Source organism: Amphiura filiformis, chromosome 10, assembly GCF_039555335.1.
Source record: "Amphiura filiformis chromosome 10, Afil_fr2py, whole genome shotgun sequence".
NCBI lineage: Eukaryota > Metazoa > Echinodermata > Ophiuroidea > Amphilepidida > Amphiuridae > Amphiura > Amphiura filiformis.
In genome coordinates this window covers 12,516,455-12,538,908 of record NC_092637.1, presented here as the reverse complement: position 1 = coordinate 12,538,908, position 22,454 = coordinate 12,516,455, and the positions used below count along the sequence as shown (strand labels likewise).

The window sequence follows — 22,454 nt, the reverse complement described above, 5'->3', positions numbered from 1 at the left end:
CAATCATTATGTTGCCCATTTTCAAGAATGCTGGTTAACAAAAAGCAGACCATTGTCTCATTTCGTGAACAAAGGTCCACATACCATTGTTTCCTTGCGTTTCCTTTATAATCGGTTACCCAACTGAAGCTATAATACCAGCTCATTGCGATACGGCACATATAAAACAGACACATGTGCACAACCAGAGAAAATATGATTTAATCAGTTGAGCTGTTTTCAATTAGTGTTATCTTGGTTTAATAGCTTTTAATGGGGTTTAAGTCCCGCAAAGGTCGTGGTGAATTCTTCTGTAGACATTACTGCATCGTGTATTTCAAGGTCATCATTAGAGTTATAACTTAGTTCCAAGCTTCACTCGCAAAAAATAAAAATGCACAACCTTTACTAACATACTGTTCTTTATTTTCGCGTGCCCCGGGTCGAGTACCCTGCTGAACATATTGCAGTTACTGTCCTTTGACTTTGACTTTGACTAAATACTTCGCAACGCCTCCGCTGAAGCCAAACCCAAAGGAATGTGAGAGCGCTGAGAGAGCTATTAATCATGGAGTTTTTGCTGTTTCCTTAGGTGGTTTGTTACTTCTTGCTTAAATACTTCTGCTGTTTCGATGTTGATGATGTTGTTAGGCAGAGAATTCCATTCGTTAATTGTTCTTGGGAAAAATGAGTCTCTTAGACAGTTCTTGTTGGCTCTTGGTCTGTTAAATGCTTTGGCGTTGTTACGGCGAGTGGGGCGGGTGACTGGTATGAGAAATTTTGAGCCGGTATGGCAACCTGACCTGTTGTGGTTTTGTGTAGCAGAGTGAGGCGATTTGCTTGTCGACGCAGTTGTAGTGAGTCCCATTCCAGTCGTGCCAACATTTTAGTGACACTACTATATTGGTCATAATCTCTGCAGGCAAATCTTGCAGCTTTGTGTTGAACCGCCTCCAATTTAAGTATGTGTTCTTTAGTTGCCGGATCCCATACGGTTCCGCAATACTCCAGGTGCGGTCGCACTAATGCCTTATAGGCAGTTGATTTGAGTTCAGTGGTACACGGATGCAAATTTCTGCGCACCACCCCTAGAACTCGATTGGCTTTTGAGATGGCATGATTGATGTGGTTAGTGCAATCTTCCCTGTGTAAATCGAATGCAACTTTTAATGACTATCACTCATTTTGTAGCTTTTTCCGAAGGGCATTAACACTAAATCACTTGACGGATATTTTTTGTACTTGCTGTCAATCAAGAATAATGTATGCATTACATGTAGGCTAAAAACTGAGTAGGGGGGCATCTGCAAATGGTCGTACCTCCCTGATATGTAAATGACAGATAACAGCAAAACAACTCCCAAATCTGTCCATAACTTTGGTCAGTGGAGAGTGTTAGGGGATTTCAAGTGGGTGATTATTGATCGGCAAGTGACATATTTGGGCATAAGTGCAGCCCACCTTTCAATGTGGAGGATGGACTAGACTTTGTTGATTGATTTTGCTGGAGTAATTTCCTGTTAACCAGGGTTAAGTACTGCAAAGGTCGAATCATATTTGCTCTGCAGCATAACTGCATTATGACTAAAAACATCGCGTTTTATCGGCTAGCGTTAAAAGCGGTTGAAGCTTAGCTTAGCCCTACTAGGGGCACATTTTAATGTATGTATTGTACACCTGGATTGTACATCCCTTCCCTCTAGGTTCTGTGCTCTGCTTCTACTTCTGCTTCTGCTTAGATACTCCTGAACGCCACTATTGTAACCAGACTCTGTGGTCGAAGCCAAGCATGAATGTGGTCATGGTGGTTGGTATTAAACTTCTTACCATTGAGCTACAGATTGTTTATCACGAATCACGGTAGGTAATTAAAGGACAAAGTACCGGCGAAGTTATCTATCCCGGTTATCTATGACCTTGACTTTGACTTTGATAACTTGTACAATCAAACCCACACAGTATAAGTATTGAGCTTCCAGACGTGATTTATGCTTATCAATAAATATCAGTGATAATTTCCAGTATATAGGCCCAAGTCTATTTTAATCACCAAAACGCTGTTCCGGAACAATTATTCAATTAATTTCCATCATTTTGAAACAAAATTTCTAACGTTTTCATATACTTTTACGGCGTCTGACAATTAGATGACGCATAATATACTCATATCTACGGGTCAAATGGCCAAAAGTGTGACAGAAATCACCTGAAATAGCTCAATTTTACTACTAAGCAGTATTGGCAACACCGGGTAAGATTTCAATGTGCCACATGATAGTCTTTACCACAGGCTTGTCACAAAGTCTGGGTTCAGAAGTACACATTATGGCGCTTGATCAGGTTGATAATACCCACACGTGGATAATACCCGTCATATCGAATCTTCGTAAAAACCCGTCATGTCAATCTTCGTGATCAGTTTGAAGTCGTAGTCCATTGTTGTAGTAGCTCGTAGTAGCCAACGCATATCAGCAAACACGGAGTTGTTTACGATAGATGATACATGCGGAAATAAAATGGCCGATTCCAAGCCAAGCAACACAGAAGAACCACCAAAACCAACACTACTTCACTGCGGAATTTGCTCTGCCATCGTGGATAAGCTTAAAGTACTACCATGTCTTCACGCCTTTTGTCTGAAATGTCTATTAAATTGGTCAGAGACTGCTGCTGAGAAAGACCCAAGCAAATACACGAAAACGATTTCGTGCCCAACCTGTCATGAAGATTCTCCGTTGCCGGAAGGTGGTGTGAAAGAGCTCATGACCATTGTCCCTGTTGGGAATGTGAAAGAGCAGGAATCAGTTCAGAAAACTGAAAATGAAAATGACCACATCACGTGTTCATCTTGTGATGGTGACAACGAAGCTGTTGGGCGCTGTGCCGATTGTGGAGAATTTTTATGCGAGAGCTGTTCTGAAAGTCACAAACGGTTACGCAAATTTAAATCTCATGACGTTACCTTGTTAGGAGACCTTTCTGCTGACTCACTTACCTTTACAAAAGCCAATATGTGTCCGAAACATGCTGGAAAGGTCTTGAAACTCTACTGTGAAACATGTGCGGAACCAGCTTGCCAGCACTGTGTTGTTACAGAGCATGTATTTTCAAACCACATACTGGTAGATTTAAACACGGTTCTGCAAAAGAGAAAGACTTACCTTGAAACATTGCACCAACAATCTAAAGATATTCCAGAAGCTGTAGATGCTATCATATCAGAAGATGATAAATTGATAATTGAGTTAGACGCCAATGTCGAAGACGCTATTGATCGATATAAGAAAACGGCAGAGTTGGCTGAAGCTGATTTTATGAAGGACATTCAACAGTTACAGGCTTCAAGAAGACTGGAGATCGAGAGTCATAAACAGACTGTACAAAATCAAAAGTCCCGCGTTTGTGCCGCCTTAGATATGAGTAGAGAAGTCACGCAAGTAGGTACGGGCAATGACTTTAGCCAACTGTACGCGACTTTGTCTAAGGCAATTGTCTCCAGTGATGATTTGAAGCCAAATTCATTGCGGAAAAGTATAACTGGTGTTGACTTCTTACCCAATAAGGATCCTATCAGCGATCTTGGTATCCTCAGTGGTTACAAGCAATGGAAGTTAATTAAGACTATCAAATCAGAATCATGGGAATACAAGAATCCTAAGAGCATCGCTTATTGCAAGAGCGGTGACATAATGGTCGCTGTAAACTATGCCCCTAACTCCAATTTGAAGAAGGACGGTGATGTGGCGCTCCTTGATCATGACGGACACATAAAGAGAAACCTTTCTACTAAAGTTCCACGGCCGAGTTTCGAAAGAACCCGTCAAGATCTGCCCTACTACTTTTCCAAACTTAAAGCGAATCCATGGGGAGTTGCAATTGGACGAAACGGATTAGTCTACGTCACAGATCAATCAAAATTCATTGAAGTCTTCAATGAGAATGGGGATCGACAAAGCAAACTTGAGATTAGCTGCGATATAGGTGCGCACACGTTTCGGGGTTTGGCAAGCGATTCAAAGGGCTTGTTATTTGTTGGTAATAAGTCTGGATATATTACCACAATGTTTGAGGAAGGAAGAGAATCACTGCGTTTCAGCACAAATGAAAGCATTTCTCCAGAGTTCATAGCTGTGACCTCAGAGGGTTACATAATCTACAGCGGCACAAAGGTCACTGGCGGTCAAGAATCATCTCGTGTTATTTTACATAAACACAAGACAACTGAGACTTCGCATTCTGGTAGAGAACACGCACTTCCACCTCCCGCGATAGATGTGGCCAATTTCCGACCAACTGGGATCTGTGCCCATGAAGGCCATCAAGCGATCTTTGTTGCCAATGCAGGAGAAGCACCTGGTGTGTATTGTTACTCGCTCACTGGGGACTACGTTGGAATTGTCACTAAGGAAGTGACGTCACCACAGGGAATAGCTCTTAGTGGGGATGAACATGAACTAGCTGTTTGCGATGGAAATGGAATCAAATTGTTTCATCCGCAATTTGTAAAGTAAAATGCGTATGACTGAACCTAGAAACAGATTGTAGCCGACTACACTATACACATAGTGACATGCCATGCACTGGGCATTTTACAGAGATTTTGTTTTTACTTGTGGGACGAGCTTTTAACAAGAATAGACCACCTTTTCATCTCTCAATGAGGTTTCACTATTGTCAAGATGAAAGATTTTATTGAGATTTACGATTTAGGCTATTTTGACGTCTGACGATGTCAGACGTGAGATTTTTGTGTGGTGGATTTGAAAAAAATAAATAAAACAGCGGAAAAAACTACTAATACTCTTTGAGACAAACTTTTGAATGGGGTCTTTTTCATTCAAAGGGTCACCATGGCAACTAATGTTGGGCTATTAGACAAATGAAACATCAAAATTTGCAAACCAAAACTGGGCTTCCTTTTGGTATTTCAGTTTTAAATTTTGATGTATAGATTTTGAGTTATAATCTCATATAAAGGGATGTAATTGCTTTGTGGTAGATGTATATACCGTGCATATCTCGCAAACGTAAAATCAGAATTAACTGAAATTTTTGGAATAAGTTTTTCTCGTGGATATCTAACACTGAAACATTATAAAAAGAATTATAAAAAGAAGACGCTAGAATCACGTAATACTCCTTTAAAAAAGGTGATACGACAGGGACGAAACAAACAACTTCTTATCTCTGATCATTAATCTCACAGTTAAAGAAATAGACCTAAATAAATGAATGCCAACATTATCACAGGATGCCAGCTATCTTTGCTTGTGTGTTATGGTAGCCCCTTGGACTAATTAATTAAACATTTAAAGTCCAATATACTTTAATAAAACATGCTTTTCTCTGTGCGCTAATTCGTTGTTTACCAAAATTGATAAATGATGTTTGCATGTTACTATTTTTATTAAATGCACGAGTCGTTTATAACCTAAGCAAAGTGCCATAGCTCGCTAGAAGTTGTATCATGTACCACTTTGAGTTTAAATGAGGATACGGGCGGGGATGTGCAGCAGATTCGGGGTGCATTTTCAACCTTTTATAGTCTAGACTCGGGGTGCATTTTCAGCCATTTTGGTTTATTGATGGCTCTCAGTAGTTTTTAAAGAAATTTCTCGAAAACGTACCAAATTGTCATTGTTTTTAAACAAAATATGTGAAAAGTTTTCAAAACTTGGTGTAAACTCTGGTCTGTGTTTCGTCAAATTTAGTTTAAAGTGGTGTAGTTTTTTCTGAATCCCAACCTTACATGTCCAAATCCCGACCATACACCATTAGGACGTATGCCTGCTCTATATCTAAACATGGGGCTGAGGGGGCAAAATATTAAATTATTCATATGAAAAGGTTTGGCTACAAAAACGATTCTCTTATAAATGCATGCATCTACACACAGTTTCCACCTCGATACACTCGAATACACAGATATTTCCAGCACAGCGAGTCTAGTCTCCACGCAGTCTGTGTTATACTAGACATGGTTGAGTGCATAGCATCATAAGACCTGTGTGAGATCTAGTGGAAAATAGACGTCTGTGATTGGTTTTTGTCAAAACCTCAAGTACCCCACTGTGAGTATGTTGTTTTTCAATTTGTAGCTACTCCCAGGTAAGCTCAGGTAGCTACTAGGCTATCTACGTCTATTTTGAACGGGCTTTCAGCCTTGCGTAGTTTCATCACTCTTGTATGTCACTTGTCGCGGCCCTACCGCCTGTTTACGTCCAGACGATGGTGGACTACATTATTCACTGTGGCAACAGCCAATATCGTAAACAAAACAGACAATATGACGGCAACACTGCCTGGACATTGGACGCCCCGTGCTGAGTTGTGTTTTTAGCTCTATTGGCCCCGTTACAGAAAAAAAAATGCACAAAATTTCTCAGTGAATGTATAAATTTTCCCATAAAAATAAATATTTTTGGATTCAAAATAAATGTGAAGAAAAAAAAAAAATTATAGCCGGGAGTGAGCGGGACTCGATCTCGGTACCCTATGCACCGCAGGCGAGACCCGTTACCATTAGACCAAGCGAACCGTGATACACAATGGGGGAAATTTTAGGTATATATCATAAACATACCGTGCGTTATTCATACAAAACATTCAAAAAACAGTACTTACAATGAGGTTCACTGGCGAACCTCAACGGATTTAGACTGATAAAATAGTGCTTAATACATGAATAACATACGTACAGTTTTGGAATAATTTGAGACATTTTTGTGTTTACGTGTAAAACCAATGACAACGTCAAAATTCAGCCAATCTTGGCCGGCCCCCCCTGTTTACGTCCGAATCATTTCAGAGTAGCGTCATTAACGACAAGTTTTTGGTGCACTTTATGCACGATGGCGCAATTGTAAATGTGGCTCGCCCTTTCAAGGGGGACAATCTGACGAAAATAATCAAATAATTATGGGCTTAAAGTGCAGAATATGTCTAAAAACTTAAATAGCAAAATTTATAATCTCATTTTAAGAATTTGGATTTAAGACAATTCAGTTATTCATTTTTATAGAACACTAGCTAATTCCCCTGCTTGCATGTATTATGTTATGATGAAATTATATAGCTCCATTGCTAAAATACCTGAGCACATGCTTGTGCAGAGAGAGCATCGAACATCGGAGGGTGAGATTATTTGACGTCTGAATTCAACAGTCCTTTTTATTGCTTCAAAAAGAAAGGAATGAAATGAATGGGAAGAGGGACGTGAAAGAAACAAATGGGAATGCAGAAGAAATAAAACAGGGTATGAAAATGATCAAAGAGAGAAAAACATTTCTTGAAAAAATATGGAGAATCCGGGTATCGATCTCGGTACCTCTAGCATGCTAAGCGAGCGCTCTACCATTTGAGCTAATTCCCCTGTTGTATTGTTATGTGTATTGTTGTGTATTGTTAGCTCAACAATTGTTAGGAAAGTTTATCAAATGAAAAGTATAGACAAAAAGGAAAGACCAAAGGAAGAAAAAAAATAAATGAAAAATAAATATATTAATTATTTCAAAATATCAGAAGAGAATCAAAGAATTTTATAGACAAAAAATGGAAAATCCTGGTACCTAAAGCGAGCGCTCTACCATTTGAGCTAATTCCCTGGCTCGTGTGTTAGCATGGTTAGGACAAGAATAGCTTCAAAATCTAAACCCTTGAGAACATGCTTGTGTGGAGAGAGGAGTGCGCATGATATGGCAAGTTTATTGGTTCTTTGGTCTCAAGGTTCTTTTTGTTGGTTCAAAGCTTGTAAGAAAAATTAGACAAGGTAGATGAAGAAAAAAGCGAAAAGAAAGGAAATAAATAAAAAATTAAATATAGACATGATTATCTAAATAAAGTCTTTAATATCTTATACATGTATGAGAAGTAGAACAGTGAAGTAAACAATTACCTAAGACCCAAGGGAGAACAGTGCCAGTGCATTGATTGGTCACCCCAGGTTAAATAAATAAATAAATAAATAAATAAATAAATAAATAAGAAATTGTGAAAAAATAAAGGAAGGATATGAATGGAAAGAGGAACGTGAAAGATACGAAGAGGAATGCAAAAGAAATAAAAATAGGGTATGAAAATTATCAAAGAAAAAAAAACGAATTTCCTCAAAAAAATGTGGAGAATCCGGGTATCGATCCCGGTACCTCTCGCATGCTAAGCGAGCGCTCTACCATTTGAGCTAATTCCCCTGATTATAATGCCATTCATAATATTGACTCAACAATGTTAAGAAAGTTTATCAAATGAGAAGTATAAACAAAAACGGAAAGAAGAAAAAACGAAGAAAAGGGCGGAAAAGAAAGGGATGAAAAATAAATAATTTATCTTTCAAAATATCAAAAGAGAATCAAAGACTTTTCTAGACAAAAAGAGATGTAAATTCCTGGTACCTTTCGCTGCTGAGCGAGCGCTCTACCATTTGAGTTTGTTATGTGTATTATTGGCTCAACATTTGTTAGGAAAATTGATCGAATGAAAAGCATAGGCAACAAAGAAAAACGAAAGGAAGAAAAAAAAAGAAGGAAAGGGTAGAAAAGAAAGGGGTGAAAAATAAATATATTTTTCAAAATATCTGAGAATCAAAGAAATAATTATTTTCTAGACAAAAAAGTGGTAAATCCTAGTACCTTTCTCTGCTAAGCGAGTGCTCTACCGTTTGAGCTAATTCCCCGGCTCGTGTGTTACGATAAAAATCGCTTCAAAATCAAATCCCTGAGCAAATACTTGTATAAAGAGAGGGGTGCGAATGAGATGGCAAGTTTATTGATTCTCTGGACTCAAGGCCCTTTTTGTTGGTCTAAAGAAACTTTAGACAACATGAAAAAAGATATGAAAAAAAGCTGAATAAAATGAAAGAAATAAAAATGAAATATAGACCTGATTATCTTTTTTTTAAAAAGGTCTGTATTATCCTCCTTTTTAGTTCAAAAATTGACGAAAAATTTTTTTAATGAGAAGAAAAACAGTGGAGTAAACAATTGAAAAAAAGGAAGGAAAAGAATGGAAAGAGAACGTGAAAGAAACGAACAGGAATGCAAAAGAAATAAAATAAGGTGTGAAAATTATCAAAGAGAAAAAACAAATTTCCTCAACAACAAAATGGAGAATCCGGGTATCGATCCCGGTACCTCTCGCATGCTAAGCGAGCGCTCTACCATTTGAGCTAATTCCCCTCATTGTATTGTTATGTGTATTACTTGCTCAAAATGTATCAAATGAAAAGTATAGACAAAAAGGAAAAGCGACAAAAAAATGGAAAATCCTAGTACCTTTTGCTGCTAAACGAGTGATCTATCCATACTGCAGTTACTGTCCGTTTTCCTATACACAATACACAGTGCTCTCACCATTGACGCGTGACCTCTACAAACAGTGTATGTTATAGGTATATGGGTATTGCCTAGTTAACATCACTGTGTGAAAAATAACCGGCCAATATTTAAAGTATTCTCCAAACTTCTAGCAAATATATTTCTCTAACATTACCTAAAATTACAGCTAGGTTAGATGTTCAGAAGGGGTCGCACTTTCGTAGAATATGAGTGAGGGCAAAGCATAGCTACAACCATGGCCAAAATGTGTTGGGACACTTATGGAAAACGTACACTATAGTATGACCTTATTTCCGTTATTATTAACGTGATAAAGTGGAGGTTTCTTTGGTGTCAAGCCTAAACACTTTCCTAACGCCTCAACCCTCCCCCTTCCCCACCAATCAATGTTGGGTGCCACAGGCTCGTGTGACCAAAAAGTCGAATTCAACATTGATCGGGGGAGTGGGGGGCTTATTTACATTACCGTATCAAACCGTCCCAACACTTATGGCCAGCATTGTCTCTAAGGTACAAAAAATCAAATTTTAAAATGTGTGTTTTGGCCCATATCTCCTCAACCATAGCTTGGATTTTCATCAAATTTTACATGAAAACGGAGAAACTATTTATCTTTTCACTTATATAAAAATTATTGCATTTTCCTCATGTGATTTAGGGATACGGTCACGTTTTATACGCAATATCATGTATTTTACAGTGCGTTCTGAACATTATTAGCCTATGCCAACTACGTATTTTGCGTAAAATGACGTTTTATTTTGAAAGAGTAGTGATGTAATCGCCAGAAATACATGATATTTGTTGACAGGAATTGATTGAAGTCTTTTAAAAGAGTGATTTTGGGAAAAAATACTTAAAATTTTAAAAAAAAAGCTAATTTTAGAAAAAACAACAACAAACTTTAATCATTTTCATCGTTTGCATCAAAAACGTATGTGGTATTTGCAACGAGTATATCGTGTAAATATAATCATAGTCGGCAGGAGTAGGCTTAAATTACATTTTATGACTGAAATTTATTAAAGCGCTTTCAAAGAAACTTATAGTAAGTATAGAAAGTAAAATATAGGTAGACATACAGAAAAAAAAGAAGGACGGACATTGGCAAAAATTAATAGAACGACGAATATAATATGATGAAGGATATTGTAAAATAATAACACGGGACAAAAAAGAAAAGAAAAGGAAATCTAAATAAATTCAGGGGCTCGAACCCGTGTCCACTGCGCCTGTGGCAGATGCCGTATCCATTGCGCCACAGAGCTGTGTAACTTCAACAGACTTAAACTATAATATAATGCTATTCAACATGCATGTATATAAATATACGCTCTACACGATATACAGTCCAAAAAATACATTTTTACGGCATTTGTTTCATTAACTGAATATTTATCATATAGCAGGTGTTGGCTGACATTGTGCTCCACATTTAGTTCAGTTTTGTCCGGGATAAATGACTACAGGACAAAATCGGACGGTATACACGTCTTTAAAGAGTAAAGAATTTTAATATAATATTACTTTCTTTTTCTTTTTACAAACGTGTATATCGTTCGTTTTGTCCCAAAATCATTTACCCCGGCCCAAAACTGAAATATATGAGCACAAATGTCAGCCAACACCTGCTATATGATAAATATTCAGTTAATGAAACAAATTAAAAGTGCGATTTGTTTGACTGTTTATCGTCCGTAAACGTATATTTATATACATGCATCTTGTATATTATATTACAGTTTAAGCCTGTTAAATAATACAGAAATGTGGTGCAATGGATACGGCATCTGCCACAGGCACAGTGGACACGGGTTCGAGCCCTGAATTTATTTATTATCTTTTTTTTTTTCATATTATATTCGTCGTTCTATTAATTGCCAATGTCCGTCCTTCTTTTTTCATTTGTGGTAGACTGCGGTAAATTGGGAAAACAAGTGTGCATGGGTTCGATTCCTTTATTTGTTTTTTGATCACGAGATGTTGTGATAACTTTTATTTTCTTCTATAGCTGTAATGTAACATTTTAATTGGTGGAAACAATAATTTTCCATTTTAAAACCCAAGTTTTTGACAGTTAAAGTGACGAATAGTGAACTTAGACAGGGCCAAAATATCGTTGTAAGACATTTTAAGTGACCAGTCCCTAAATGTCAAATGTAGCCATCCAAAATTTTTTTGGTAAAGCCACATGATAAGATCTCTAACTGCTCCAAATTTGGTGTCAATATCATATTTACTTTTTGAGTTATAAGCAAAAACTGAAATTAGATGATTTTTTTCAACTTTTCAAATACAACCATGGCCAAAATGTGTTGGGACACTTATGGAAAACGTACACTATAGTATGACCTTATTTCCGTTATTATTAACGTGATAAAGTGGAGGTTTCTTTGGTGTCAAGCCTAAACACTTTCCTAACGCCCCAACCCTCCCCCCTTCCCCACCAATCAATGTTGGGTGCCACAAGGCTCGTGTGACCAAAAAAGTCGAATTCAACATTGATCGGGGGAGTGGGGGGCTTATTTACATTACCGTATCAAACCGTCCCAACACTTATGGCCAGCATTGTAGCTCATAGCTAGCCAACTCCCCGTAAGATTAATTGAGTAGAGATTTGACCGAAAATATTGAGCTATATTGGTAACGGACCGCTCCGTTCTGAAGGATGCCACAAAAAAATCAACTCAGTTCATACTGCAGTTACTGTCCGTTTTCCTATACACAATACACAGTGCTCTTTCCCATTGACGCGTGACCTCTACAAATAGCCCTACGTAAAAAGTATGGGGATATGACTAATTAACGTCGCTGTGTGAAAAATAACCGGCCAATATTAAAAGTACTCTTCTAAAGTTCTAGAAAATCTAGTTTTTAACATGTCCTAAATTTTAGCTAATTTAGATGTTTGGAAATATTCGTACTTTGGTGTTTTAGTTAATGTTATAGGTAATAGTACATTGCCTAGTTAACGTCGCTGAGTGAAAAATAACCGGCCAATATTAAAAGTAATCTTCTAAAATTCTAGACAATATAGTTTTGTAACATGTCCTAAATTTTTAGCTAATTTAGGTGTTTGGAGAGGGTCGTACTTTTGTGTTTTAGGAAGGATATGTAAACGACAGATAACACCAAAAATATGAAGAAATTATTTCCAAACCGTGTTAAGTCAACAATCATTATGTTGCTCATTTTCAAGAATGCTGGTTTACAAAAAGCACGCCATTGTCTCATTTCGTGAACAAAAGTACACATACCATTGTTTCCTTTCGTTTCCTTTATAATCGGTTACCCAACTGAAGCTATAATACGCAAACTTTATTGCGATATCGCACATGAAAACAGTCACATGTGCACAGCCAGAGAAGATCCGATTTAATCAGTTGAGCTGTTTCAATGAGTGTTATCTTGGTTTAATAGCTTTTAATGGGGTTAAGTCCTGCAAAGGTCGAGATGAATTCTACTGTAGACATGACTGCATCATGTTCCGCATGTTTCTGGATGAATTCTCCACACTTCTTGAGTCGTTGGTTGTAATTCAAAATCTCCTGATCATTGGTGATCTTAACGTCCATGTTGACGATACAGATGATCGCGAAGCTGCCTTGTTTTCCAATCTACTCGAACTATCAGGTCTTCAACAACATATCACTGGACCTACCCATGAGAAAGGACATACGTTGGATCTAATCATATCAAGAAAGGATGACGATCTCGTGATGTCCCCCTCAACGCACCATGATTTGCCATCGGATCACTCAGCAATTAAATGCTTTGTCAACATGTTACGACCAGCGCCAAGTGTTAAACGTGTTGAAACCCGAAGAATTCGCAGTATCGATACTGAAACATTCACCAAAGACATACACGAGTCAGTTTTGTTAACTTCTCCGTCAGATGAACTAGAAGATCTTGCACATCAGTTTTCGACAACTCTGTCAGATATTTTGGACACACATGCTCCGTTACTTCAGCGTTCTGTAATACTCAGACCTCATGCTCCATGGTACACGGACACTCTCCGTGCTGCTAAACAAGAGAAACGTCGTCTTCAGCGAAAGTGGCTGAAATCGAAACTGGTTGTTGATAAAGAACAGTTTAAGCAACAATGTATTCAGTACAAAGACCTTCTGAATAAAGCGAAGAATAAATTTCATCGTTCTCAGATAACTGACTCAGAGCCTAAAGATCTGTTCAGAGTCGTCGACAAGCTATCTAGTCCTAAGTCCGAAGAAACCTTGCCGTCATATGATTGTCCTAAGGCACTTGCTGACAGCTTCGCACAGTTCTTCGTTGACAAGGTGAAAAAACTTCGTGATAGCTTAGACAATGATGTTGACCTGCCAATTTCGACTGAAATACCGGAAATCTGCTCTCATTCATTCTCCGAGTTCTTGACTGTTTCAGAGAAAGATGTGCTAAAGATCATAATGTCTGCTTCAATTACATCATGTCGCCTAGATCCCCTTCCAGCTTCGCTTTTAAAGTTGTGCTTACATGACCTGCTGTCGACCATTACTACCATCGTAAATGAATCTCTTTCCACTGGCGTCGTACCCTCGTCCCTTAAGCATGCTAGCATCCGTCCGCTGCTAAAGAAACCTGGCCTGGACAGAGACGTGTACGCCAACTATCGTCCAATCTCCAATTTGCCATATTTAGGCAAAGTTATTGAGAGAGTCGCCGTTCTGCAGCTACAATCTTATCTTACGGACAACCACTTACATTCCCGCATTCAATCCGCTTACAGACGTCATCATAGTACGGAAACTGCTTTATTACGTGTCCAGAATGACATCTTAAGTGCCCTTGATCAGCGCCAAGAGGCTTTTCTAGTCCTCTTGGATTTCTCGGCGGCATTTGATACAATTGATCATGGACTCCTGTTTCGCCGCCTTGCCACACGCTATGGAATACAAGATACTGCCTTCAGCTGGATCCAGTCGTACATGAGTGGACGTACTCAGTCTGTTAGCATCAAAAATGTTCTCTCTGACGCACTGCCATTAACCTACGGTGTCCCCCAGGAATCGGTTGCTGGGCCGCTGTTATTTACACTCTATAGTGCGCCCCTTCATGACCTCATACAATCGCATGGTGTCAGTAGCATAGTATACGCAGATGACACTCAGCTATACTTGACATTCAATCCTGAAGATCGAGAGTCCGCAATAAAGAAGATTGAAACCTGCATTGCTGATATACGATTTTGGTGTTCAACCAATAAGTTGGTTCTCAATGATAAGAAGACTGAGTTTATCCATTTCTCCTCTCAGTTCAGCAAGTCACCTGCAGTGCATTCCCAATTATCCATCGGTGAAACCGTGATTCAATCTTCACCACGAGCTCGTAATCTCGGAGCTGTTATGGATTCTTCACTTCGTATGACAAATCACGTGGATAATCTTTGTAGATCTGCTATGTGTGCCATCAGAAAAATCGGTCAGATACGACAATATCTGGATAACAACACGACTTGCAGACTGGTACATGCTTTCGTTACATCGCGGCTGGACTCCGTCAATTCCCTCTTGTATGGCTTATCTCAATCTGAAATCGCGAAGATCCAACGTGTTCAAAACACCGCCGCTCGTCTTGTTTCGTGTGCATCTCGCCGTGAGCACATTACACCTCTGCTCTGTCAACTGCATTGGTTACCTGTTGAATACAGATCTATGTTTAAGATCCTGTTGCTCACATACAAAGCCATGAATGAAATGGCGCCTGCGTTTATTTGTGATCTTGTTAATCTGTATGTTCCTACAAGACCGTTGCGATCGTCATGTGCAACACGTCTACAACTCGCTCGCTCAAACACGAAGTTCTATGGTGATAGATCATTTGTAGTCGCTGCAGCAACTCTGTGGAATCGCCTGCCTGCAGATGTCCGTCAAGCTACATCTCTGCCAATGTTCAAGTCAAGATTAAAGACACATCTTTTTCGCCAATGTTTTCATGCTTGATATGTTTTTGCTTTTCGCGAATTTACAATTGGAGCTCTTTCATGCATTATTTAGTGTGCCACACCAGGGTGAAGTGCTAGTAACCTCTCCCCTGGTGGTTTTTGTCTGTGATTTCGTCATCTGTTGCTCACAGTTTTGTGTGGATTAACCATCATCACAACACTTGGGTGACGTGCTAGTAACCTCTCCCCTTGTGTCACTTATCGCTTCATTTTGCATACAGTATATCATTTCATCTGCTTCTGTTTAATTTTTTTGCAATATTATTCTGAATTAACTAGAGTGAAGTGCTAGTAACCTCTCCTCTAGTTAATAACGTCAATGTTCTGCATCATGTTTGCATTGCCATCATTTTCTGTGCTTCATGTAACTCCGTGTTACTCGCGAATTTCTCATCATTTGGATTTTGTATACTCATTGCCTGAACAATTACATCGTATTTTGATATTATTGTATTATGAATTATTATGCATTATTGTTGATATGAATTATGTTTAAAAAAGTGTGCAATATGTTTCGCATAATATTTTGTCTACACCTCGTATAAGTTATTTTTCTTGGTTGCTCTCGTGGTGTGTCTTGCTCTTTTCATTTTGAGCATTATACCTGGTGTAGATATGTTTGCTTCGCTCGCTACTGTGGTATTGTTTGTTGATATTTTGATATTATTGTATTATTGATTATTATTATTATGCAATTTTTGTTATCAATTATGTTTGGTTTTTTTAATGTGCATTATGTTTCGCATAATATTTTGTCTACATCTCGTATAAGTTATTTTTTCTTGGTTGCTCTCGTGATGTGTCTTTATACCTGGTGTAGACATGGTAGATATGTTTGCTTCGATATTATTGTATTATTATAATTGTGCAATTTTGGTTATTAATTATGTTTATAAAAGTGTGCAATATGTCTCGCATAATATTTTGCCTATACACCTCGTATTTAACTCAAGTTATTTTCTTGGTTGTTCTCGTGATTGCTCTTTTCATTTGAGTATTATACCTGGTGTAAATATGTTTGCTTCGCCACTTTGGTATTATTTGCGTTAAAAGTATCCTTATTTGTTTAGAATTTTTCATATTCAATTTGATACTGTGTTTTGCCATTTTTGATATTACATTGAATTGATCATATGTTATATTGCTTCGCTGTATACTTCATTTTCTTTTTTTTGTTTTCTACTCACGTGTTATCTATGTAGTGTATAGCTTGGCTTAAAAAAAAATGATTCTAATTTCATCTTCTGTTTGATATTTGTAAGCAGTATATTGCTGTTTTTTATTCAAAATTGTTGTCTGGTTAAACTTATTTTGCTTTATTGCTTATGCCGTCACTTTGAACATTTCACTTAGTTGTTTCTTTGCTCATTTTGCATGTATTTTCTGTGCAATACCTTTTGTGCAATGTTCATCGTGTGCCTATTTCATTTGTTTCTTATTTCTTAATGATGTATATTTATTTTTTAATGGGTATTTTGTTTTTACGTACACATGTTTTAATTGTAAAGCGCCTTGTGGTCTTTGATGTAATGCGCTATATAAGAATAAATTATTATTATATTAAAAACGGTACAAGCTACATTTAAAGTATTCTATGAAATTCTAGAAAATACAGTTTTGTAACATGCCCTAAATTTTTAGCTAATTTAGGTGTTTGGAGAGGGTCGCACTTTTGTGTTTTAGGAAGGATATGTAAACGAAAGATAACACCAAAAATATGAAGAAATTATTTCAAAACCGTGTTAACTTAAGTCAACAATCATTATGTTGCTCATTTTCAAGAATGCTGGTTAACAAAAAGCAGGCCATTGTCTCATTTCGTGAACAAAGGTCCACATACCATTGTTTCCTTTCGTTTCCTTTATAATCGGTTACCCAACTGAAGCTATAATACCAGCTTTATTGCGATATCGCACATGTAAAACAGACACATGTGCACAACCAGAGAAGATCCGATTTAATCAGTTGAGCTGTTTCAATGAGTGTTATCTTGGTTTAATAGCTTTTAATGGGGTTTAAGTCCTGCAAAGGTCGAGATGAATTCTACTGTAGACATGACTGCATCATGCATTTGATCTAATGCCCCGGCTCGCTCGTGTGTTAGGACAAAAATAGTTTCAAAATCCAAATCCCTGTGCAGGGGGTGTGTACAGAGAGGTGTGAGAGAGGATTATTGCAGAATTAGCGCTATTGTGCTACTGACGCTATTAGCGTTTAAATAGTATGCTACCTCTATGCATTATAGCGCTAATAGCAACGCTAATGAAAAATCCGATAAAACTGATATTACCAAACCACTTTTAGCGTTTTATCAGTTATGAGTGCCTCATTTGCAATAATGTCAAAATTGAAAATATTTTAAATCTAGGGAAAGCACGCTATTAGCCCCCATAACGCTATTAGCGCTAAATTTGAAAATATTATATTAGGCGCGCTATTAGCGTTAATATCGTTTAATAGCACCATGGCGCTATTAGCGCTAATATAGTACTACGTAAGCAATTGCGCTAAATTTGAAAATATTCTAAGTCTAGGGAAAACGCGATATTAGCGCTAATAGCGTTTAATAGCACCATTAGCGCTAATATCACATTATCACGTCAGATGTAATTGTGCTAAATTGGAAAATATTCTAAGTGTAGGGAAGTTTTGATTTGATTTGAATGCATTCTGAATACGAAGAATGTCCTTCTGATATCAAATAATTTTTGATTTTTTGAAATTCGCAATGTAATACACATTTTATGGCAAATGATTAAAAATTGATATTTTTGATATTTAACAGTACGAAGTAAACTTTATAAATCTGATGATTTATACTAAAAGTGTATGTAGGTGGGATGAAAAGCCGACGATCAATTGAAAATTTTGACCTTTCGTATTGAAGATATGGATTTTTTTTCCAAAACACCAAAAAAATTAGGTCTTTTTGGGAAAAGAATCCATATCTTCAATATGAAAGGTAAAAATTTTCAATTGATCGTCGGCTTTTCCTACCAGCTACATACACTTTACGAACATGTCATTAGATATATAAAATTTACTTCGAGGACTGTTATATATCAAAAATGTGAAAAATATCAAGTTTTAATAATTTGTCATAAAAATTGTGTTATATCGTAAATTTCAATTAATGAAAATTATTTGATATTATTAGAATGACATTCTTCGTATTCAGAATGCAATTCGATATGTCTGATGTGCTCTCATGTCCCACAAAAAATACTGTCGAAACGCTCAAAACGCTCATTCCAGATCCCTTAATATGCTAATATGAAAATATATCTATCTATATACTTTTCATTTGATAACTTTTCCTAAAAATTGTGCCAGTGATACAATCAATCCGGGGAATTAGCTCAAATGGTAGAGCGCTCGCTTAGCATGCGAGAGGTACCGGGATCGATACCCGGATTCTCCACATTTTTTGTTGACGGAAAATAAATCTACCAAAAAACGTTGACAACGTAAAGAAATCAGCAAGTTTAAAAAACCACCACCTCGGCTAAATTTTTGAAACTTAGTCCCATTTGTAAAAGATACTGATTTAAACTTTATCATATTTATATAAATTTAAAACATTTCCAGTAGTGTTATATGTATCTTTAATGTGCAAATGCGATTCTAATTTGTAAGCTTTCTGAAACGGCTTGAAAGGTTATTATCTTGTTCTTGCATGTTAAACCAATATCCTATTGTGTTTTGTTTTATAATAATCATGATTAATGATTAAATTAAACGAATAACAAGTAGGCTTGTAATCTTGTTGGAAACGCTGTATTCTGTTGAAATAAAATAAAAACAGTGATTTGGTGTTGGTGTTCAAAATGGGACCAAATTTCAAAAAGTGAGCCGAGGTGGGTTTTTTAAACTTGCTGATTTCTTTACGTTGTCAACGTTTTTTGGTAGATTTTTTTTTTTATGAATGTAGCCAATCAGCTCCAAGCTTGGAAAGTCATCAAGTTACGAAGTGCTCCATAAAACGAATAAAACGAAAAATAGATGTTTGAGATTGCTATTCTTGATTCATGACAGTCGTTTTATCAGTCGTTTATTTTTAAAACTTGCTCGTCACGCGTGACTGTAATGTTAAGAGGCGTACACAATGATCAATATACATTTTAATATACTTTAATTATTCAAGGCAACGTAAATTTTAATACACGTAAATATGTAAAGAAAATGTAAATATGAACAACACACACCCAATGTTAACAATGCCAGAGAGACACAGAGAGTAAGTCCGATTTAGGCCTACTTCAAGTCGGAACTGGTTAATGCGCATATATTTAAGCCTATACTACGGAAGCGTCTAAATGCCCCGACTAGGCAAGATAGTCGTGTTTTAATGTTTGTGGTTCTTTGTAGCCCTGCGGGGCAATTTACTTGGCTATCCGAATTTCGCGGTTTGTGGTTCTTTGTATGGGATATTCCGGTTGTCGGCGATCTTTCGTGGTTTGTTGTTTTCAGCAAGCCCTGTCCTCTATCGGGAGCTAATTTATAGTTTAAGCTTGTTGGATATCCACATTTTGCGGTTTGTGGTTCTTTGTAGCCCTGCGGGGCAATCTAGTTGCATATCCAACTTTCGCGGTTTGTGGTTCTTTATAGCCCTGCGGGCAATCTAGTTGGATATCAATATTGAGCGGCAGTTGTTGCTGATCTTTCGCGGTTTGTGGTCTTAATTTGTTGGATATCCATATTTCATGGCTTGTGGTTCTTTATAATCGATATGCCTGCGGGCAATCTAGTTGGATATCCAAATTTCGCGGTTTGTAGTTCTTTGTAGCCTGCGGGGCAATCTAGTTGGATATCCCTATTAAGCGGCTGTTATCGGCGATCTTTTGTGGTTTGTGGTTTGAATTTACCTCATCAAGCCCTGCCCTCTATCGGGAGCCAATTTATAGTTTAAGCTTGTTGGATATCCATATTTCGTGGTTTGTGGTTCTTTGAAGCCCTGTGGGGCAATAGTTGCATATCCAAATTTCGCGGTTCGGGGTTCTTTATAGCCCTGCGGGCAATCTAGTTGGATATCAATATTGAGCGGCAGTTGTTGGCGATCTTTCGCGGTTTGTGGTCTCAATTTGTTGGATATCCATATTTCGCGGTTTGTGGTTCTTTATAATCGATAGGCCTACGGGCAATCTGGTTGGATATCCAAATTTCGCGGTTTGTGGTTCTTTGTAGCCCTGCGGGGCAATCTAGTTGGATATCACTATTAAAAGGCAGCGATCTTTCGCGGTTTGTGATTTGAATTTATCTTATCAAGCCCAGCCCTCTATCGGGAGCTAATTTATAATGTAGGCCTAAACTTGTTGGATATATCCATATTTCGTGGTGTGTGATTGTTTGTAGCCCTGCGGGGCAATGTAGTTGGATATCCAAATTCGCGGTTTGTGGTTTGTAGTTGGATATCAATATCTAGCGGCAGTTGTTGGTGATCTTTCGCGGTTTGTGATTTTAATTTGTGACAATTTATAATATTTATTCCAAATATAATTTCAGTCTGAGCTGTGAACAGAGCCACTGATAAATTGTTTGTTTGATGAAAAAATAATATCACCATACCAATGGGTGTTCAAAATGGTGTTATTCTTGATTTATGACAATAAATTGGTTAATAAAACATTGAAAAAAAAAGGTGGTGGGAAGTTTCGAACTTGAGCAAAAAGTCATAAATGGATAAGAAGTCCATGGCCTTAACCGCTTCACCACGGGGACGTCTCGATATAACGACGTGCAAAAGTGGAGTATTTATTAATATGAATGTATGCTGTGGTCCGGAAAGAATAAAAGAATTGTGAAAAACTTGATTTTTTGGCGAATGGGATCCAGAATTTGTATGGGGGTATCCAGGAAAATGCTAGGGTATATTTGGAAGTGAATCTCAAAAGGTAGTGCGACAGTGACAGCCATGTATGGCTGTAGCAGTGTCGAAAGATTCTGGATATCAGTATGATTAGCTATGATTTGCCACTAATTTTGGCTATAAAATACCGCGTGAAATGAAGCAAGAATGTTTGTTTATTATCAAACAATCGGATTGACTGTAAGATTGGTGTAACATTTTGAATTAATGAGTTATTAAAATATTACACTTTGGACAGTAAATAAGATTTAGCATGGTTTTAGATATATTTTGTACCCAGCGAAAAATATCATAGAACAATAGCGTTTTGTTTCGTGTAAATAGAGTCCCGCGGTGCATCTGTTTATTCTTCTTTATCAGTCGTTTTTTTTTAAAACTTGCTGGTCAAGCTACCGCGTGACTCTAATATATATTTCAAAATATCAAAAATAATTTTCAAGACAAAACAAATGGTAAATCCTAGTACCTTTCGCTGCTAAACAAGCGCTCTTGAGCTAATTCTCCGACTCGTGTGTTAGGACAAAAATAGCTTCAAAATATATACAAATCTCTGAGCACATGCTTGTGTAGGAAGAGGAGTGCGCATAAGATGGTAAGTTTATTGGTTCTCTGGACTCAAGGTCCTTTTTGTTGGTTCAAAGCTTGTAAGAAAATTTAGACAAAGTAGACAAAAGAAATGAAGAAAAAAGCGAAGTAAAGGAAGGAAATAAAAATGAAATATAGACCTGATTATCTAAAAAAGGGGCTTTATTCTTATTATCATCCTTTTTTGGTTCAAAAGTTGTACGAAAAAAAAAGTTTTAGAATGAGTAGTAGAATAGTGGAGTAAACAATTGGAAAAAAGAAAGGTAAGAAATGAATGGAAAAGGGAACATGAAAGAAACGAATAAGAATGCAAACGAAAAAATTGGTATGAAAATTATCAAAGAGAGAAAACGAATTTCCTCAACAAAAATGTGGAGAATCCGGGTATCGATCCCGGTACCTCTCGCATGCTAAGCGAGCGCTCTACCATTTGAGCTAATTCCCCTGCTCGTCTGCGGTGTGACGAAAGCGGTGAGAAAACCCAAATGCTTGTGCATTGCATGGTTGTTGCTAATCGTCTGGATTTTTCAGGCGGCATAGGAAGCGCAACACGTGACGTACGAGGCTGGCCAAGATACAGGACTGACAGCCTCATTCAAAATACACGGTTAGCAATTACAAATCTGCGGCAATAATTACAAATTAACATACTTGCAGTGGGGTATTTTGTCGAACCCCGACGGTTTTAGAGTAAGAAAATTTTGCTTTGACACCACATAACAAATTT

The 22,454-nt window shown here is 37.4% G+C and overlaps 2 protein-coding genes and 4 non-coding genes across 6 annotated transcripts; 3 read left to right on the top strand and 3 right to left on the bottom strand.

Annotated features, from left to right (window-relative positions):
- Positions 1-2,495: 2,495 nt before the first annotated feature.
- On the top strand, positions 2,496-4,490 carry LOC140161672 (E3 ubiquitin-protein ligase TRIM45-like). The gene has a single exon (XM_072184973.1). It carries the CDS (start codon positions 2,496-2,498, stop codon positions 4,488-4,490), a length of 1,995 nt encoding a protein of 664 aa, XP_072041074.1.
- A 3,605-nt stretch (positions 4,491-8,095) lies between these two features.
- Positions 8,096-8,168, bottom strand: Trnaa-agc (transfer RNA alanine (anticodon AGC)). Its single transcript has one exon. It is a non-coding gene; the product is annotated as a tRNA-Ala (tRNA).
- A 911-nt stretch (positions 8,169-9,079) lies between these two features.
- Positions 9,080-9,152, bottom strand: Trnaa-agc (transfer RNA alanine (anticodon AGC)). The gene has a single exon. It is a non-coding gene; the product is annotated as a tRNA-Ala (tRNA).
- A 3,641-nt stretch (positions 9,153-12,793) lies between these two features.
- Positions 12,794-15,274, top strand: LOC140161671 (uncharacterized). The gene has a single exon (XM_072184972.1). The coding sequence runs from the start codon at positions 12,794-12,796 to the stop codon at positions 15,272-15,274; it is 2,481 nt and encodes an 826-aa protein (XP_072041073.1).
- Positions 15,275-18,624: 3,350 nt separating this feature from the next.
- On the top strand, positions 18,625-18,697 carry Trnaa-agc (transfer RNA alanine (anticodon AGC)). Its single transcript has one exon. It is a non-coding gene; the product is annotated as a tRNA-Ala (tRNA).
- A 3,402-nt stretch (positions 18,698-22,099) lies between these two features.
- Trnaa-agc (transfer RNA alanine (anticodon AGC)) lies at positions 22,100-22,172 on the bottom strand. Its single transcript has one exon. It is a non-coding gene; the product is annotated as a tRNA-Ala (tRNA).
- Positions 22,173-22,454: the final 282 nt, after the last annotated feature.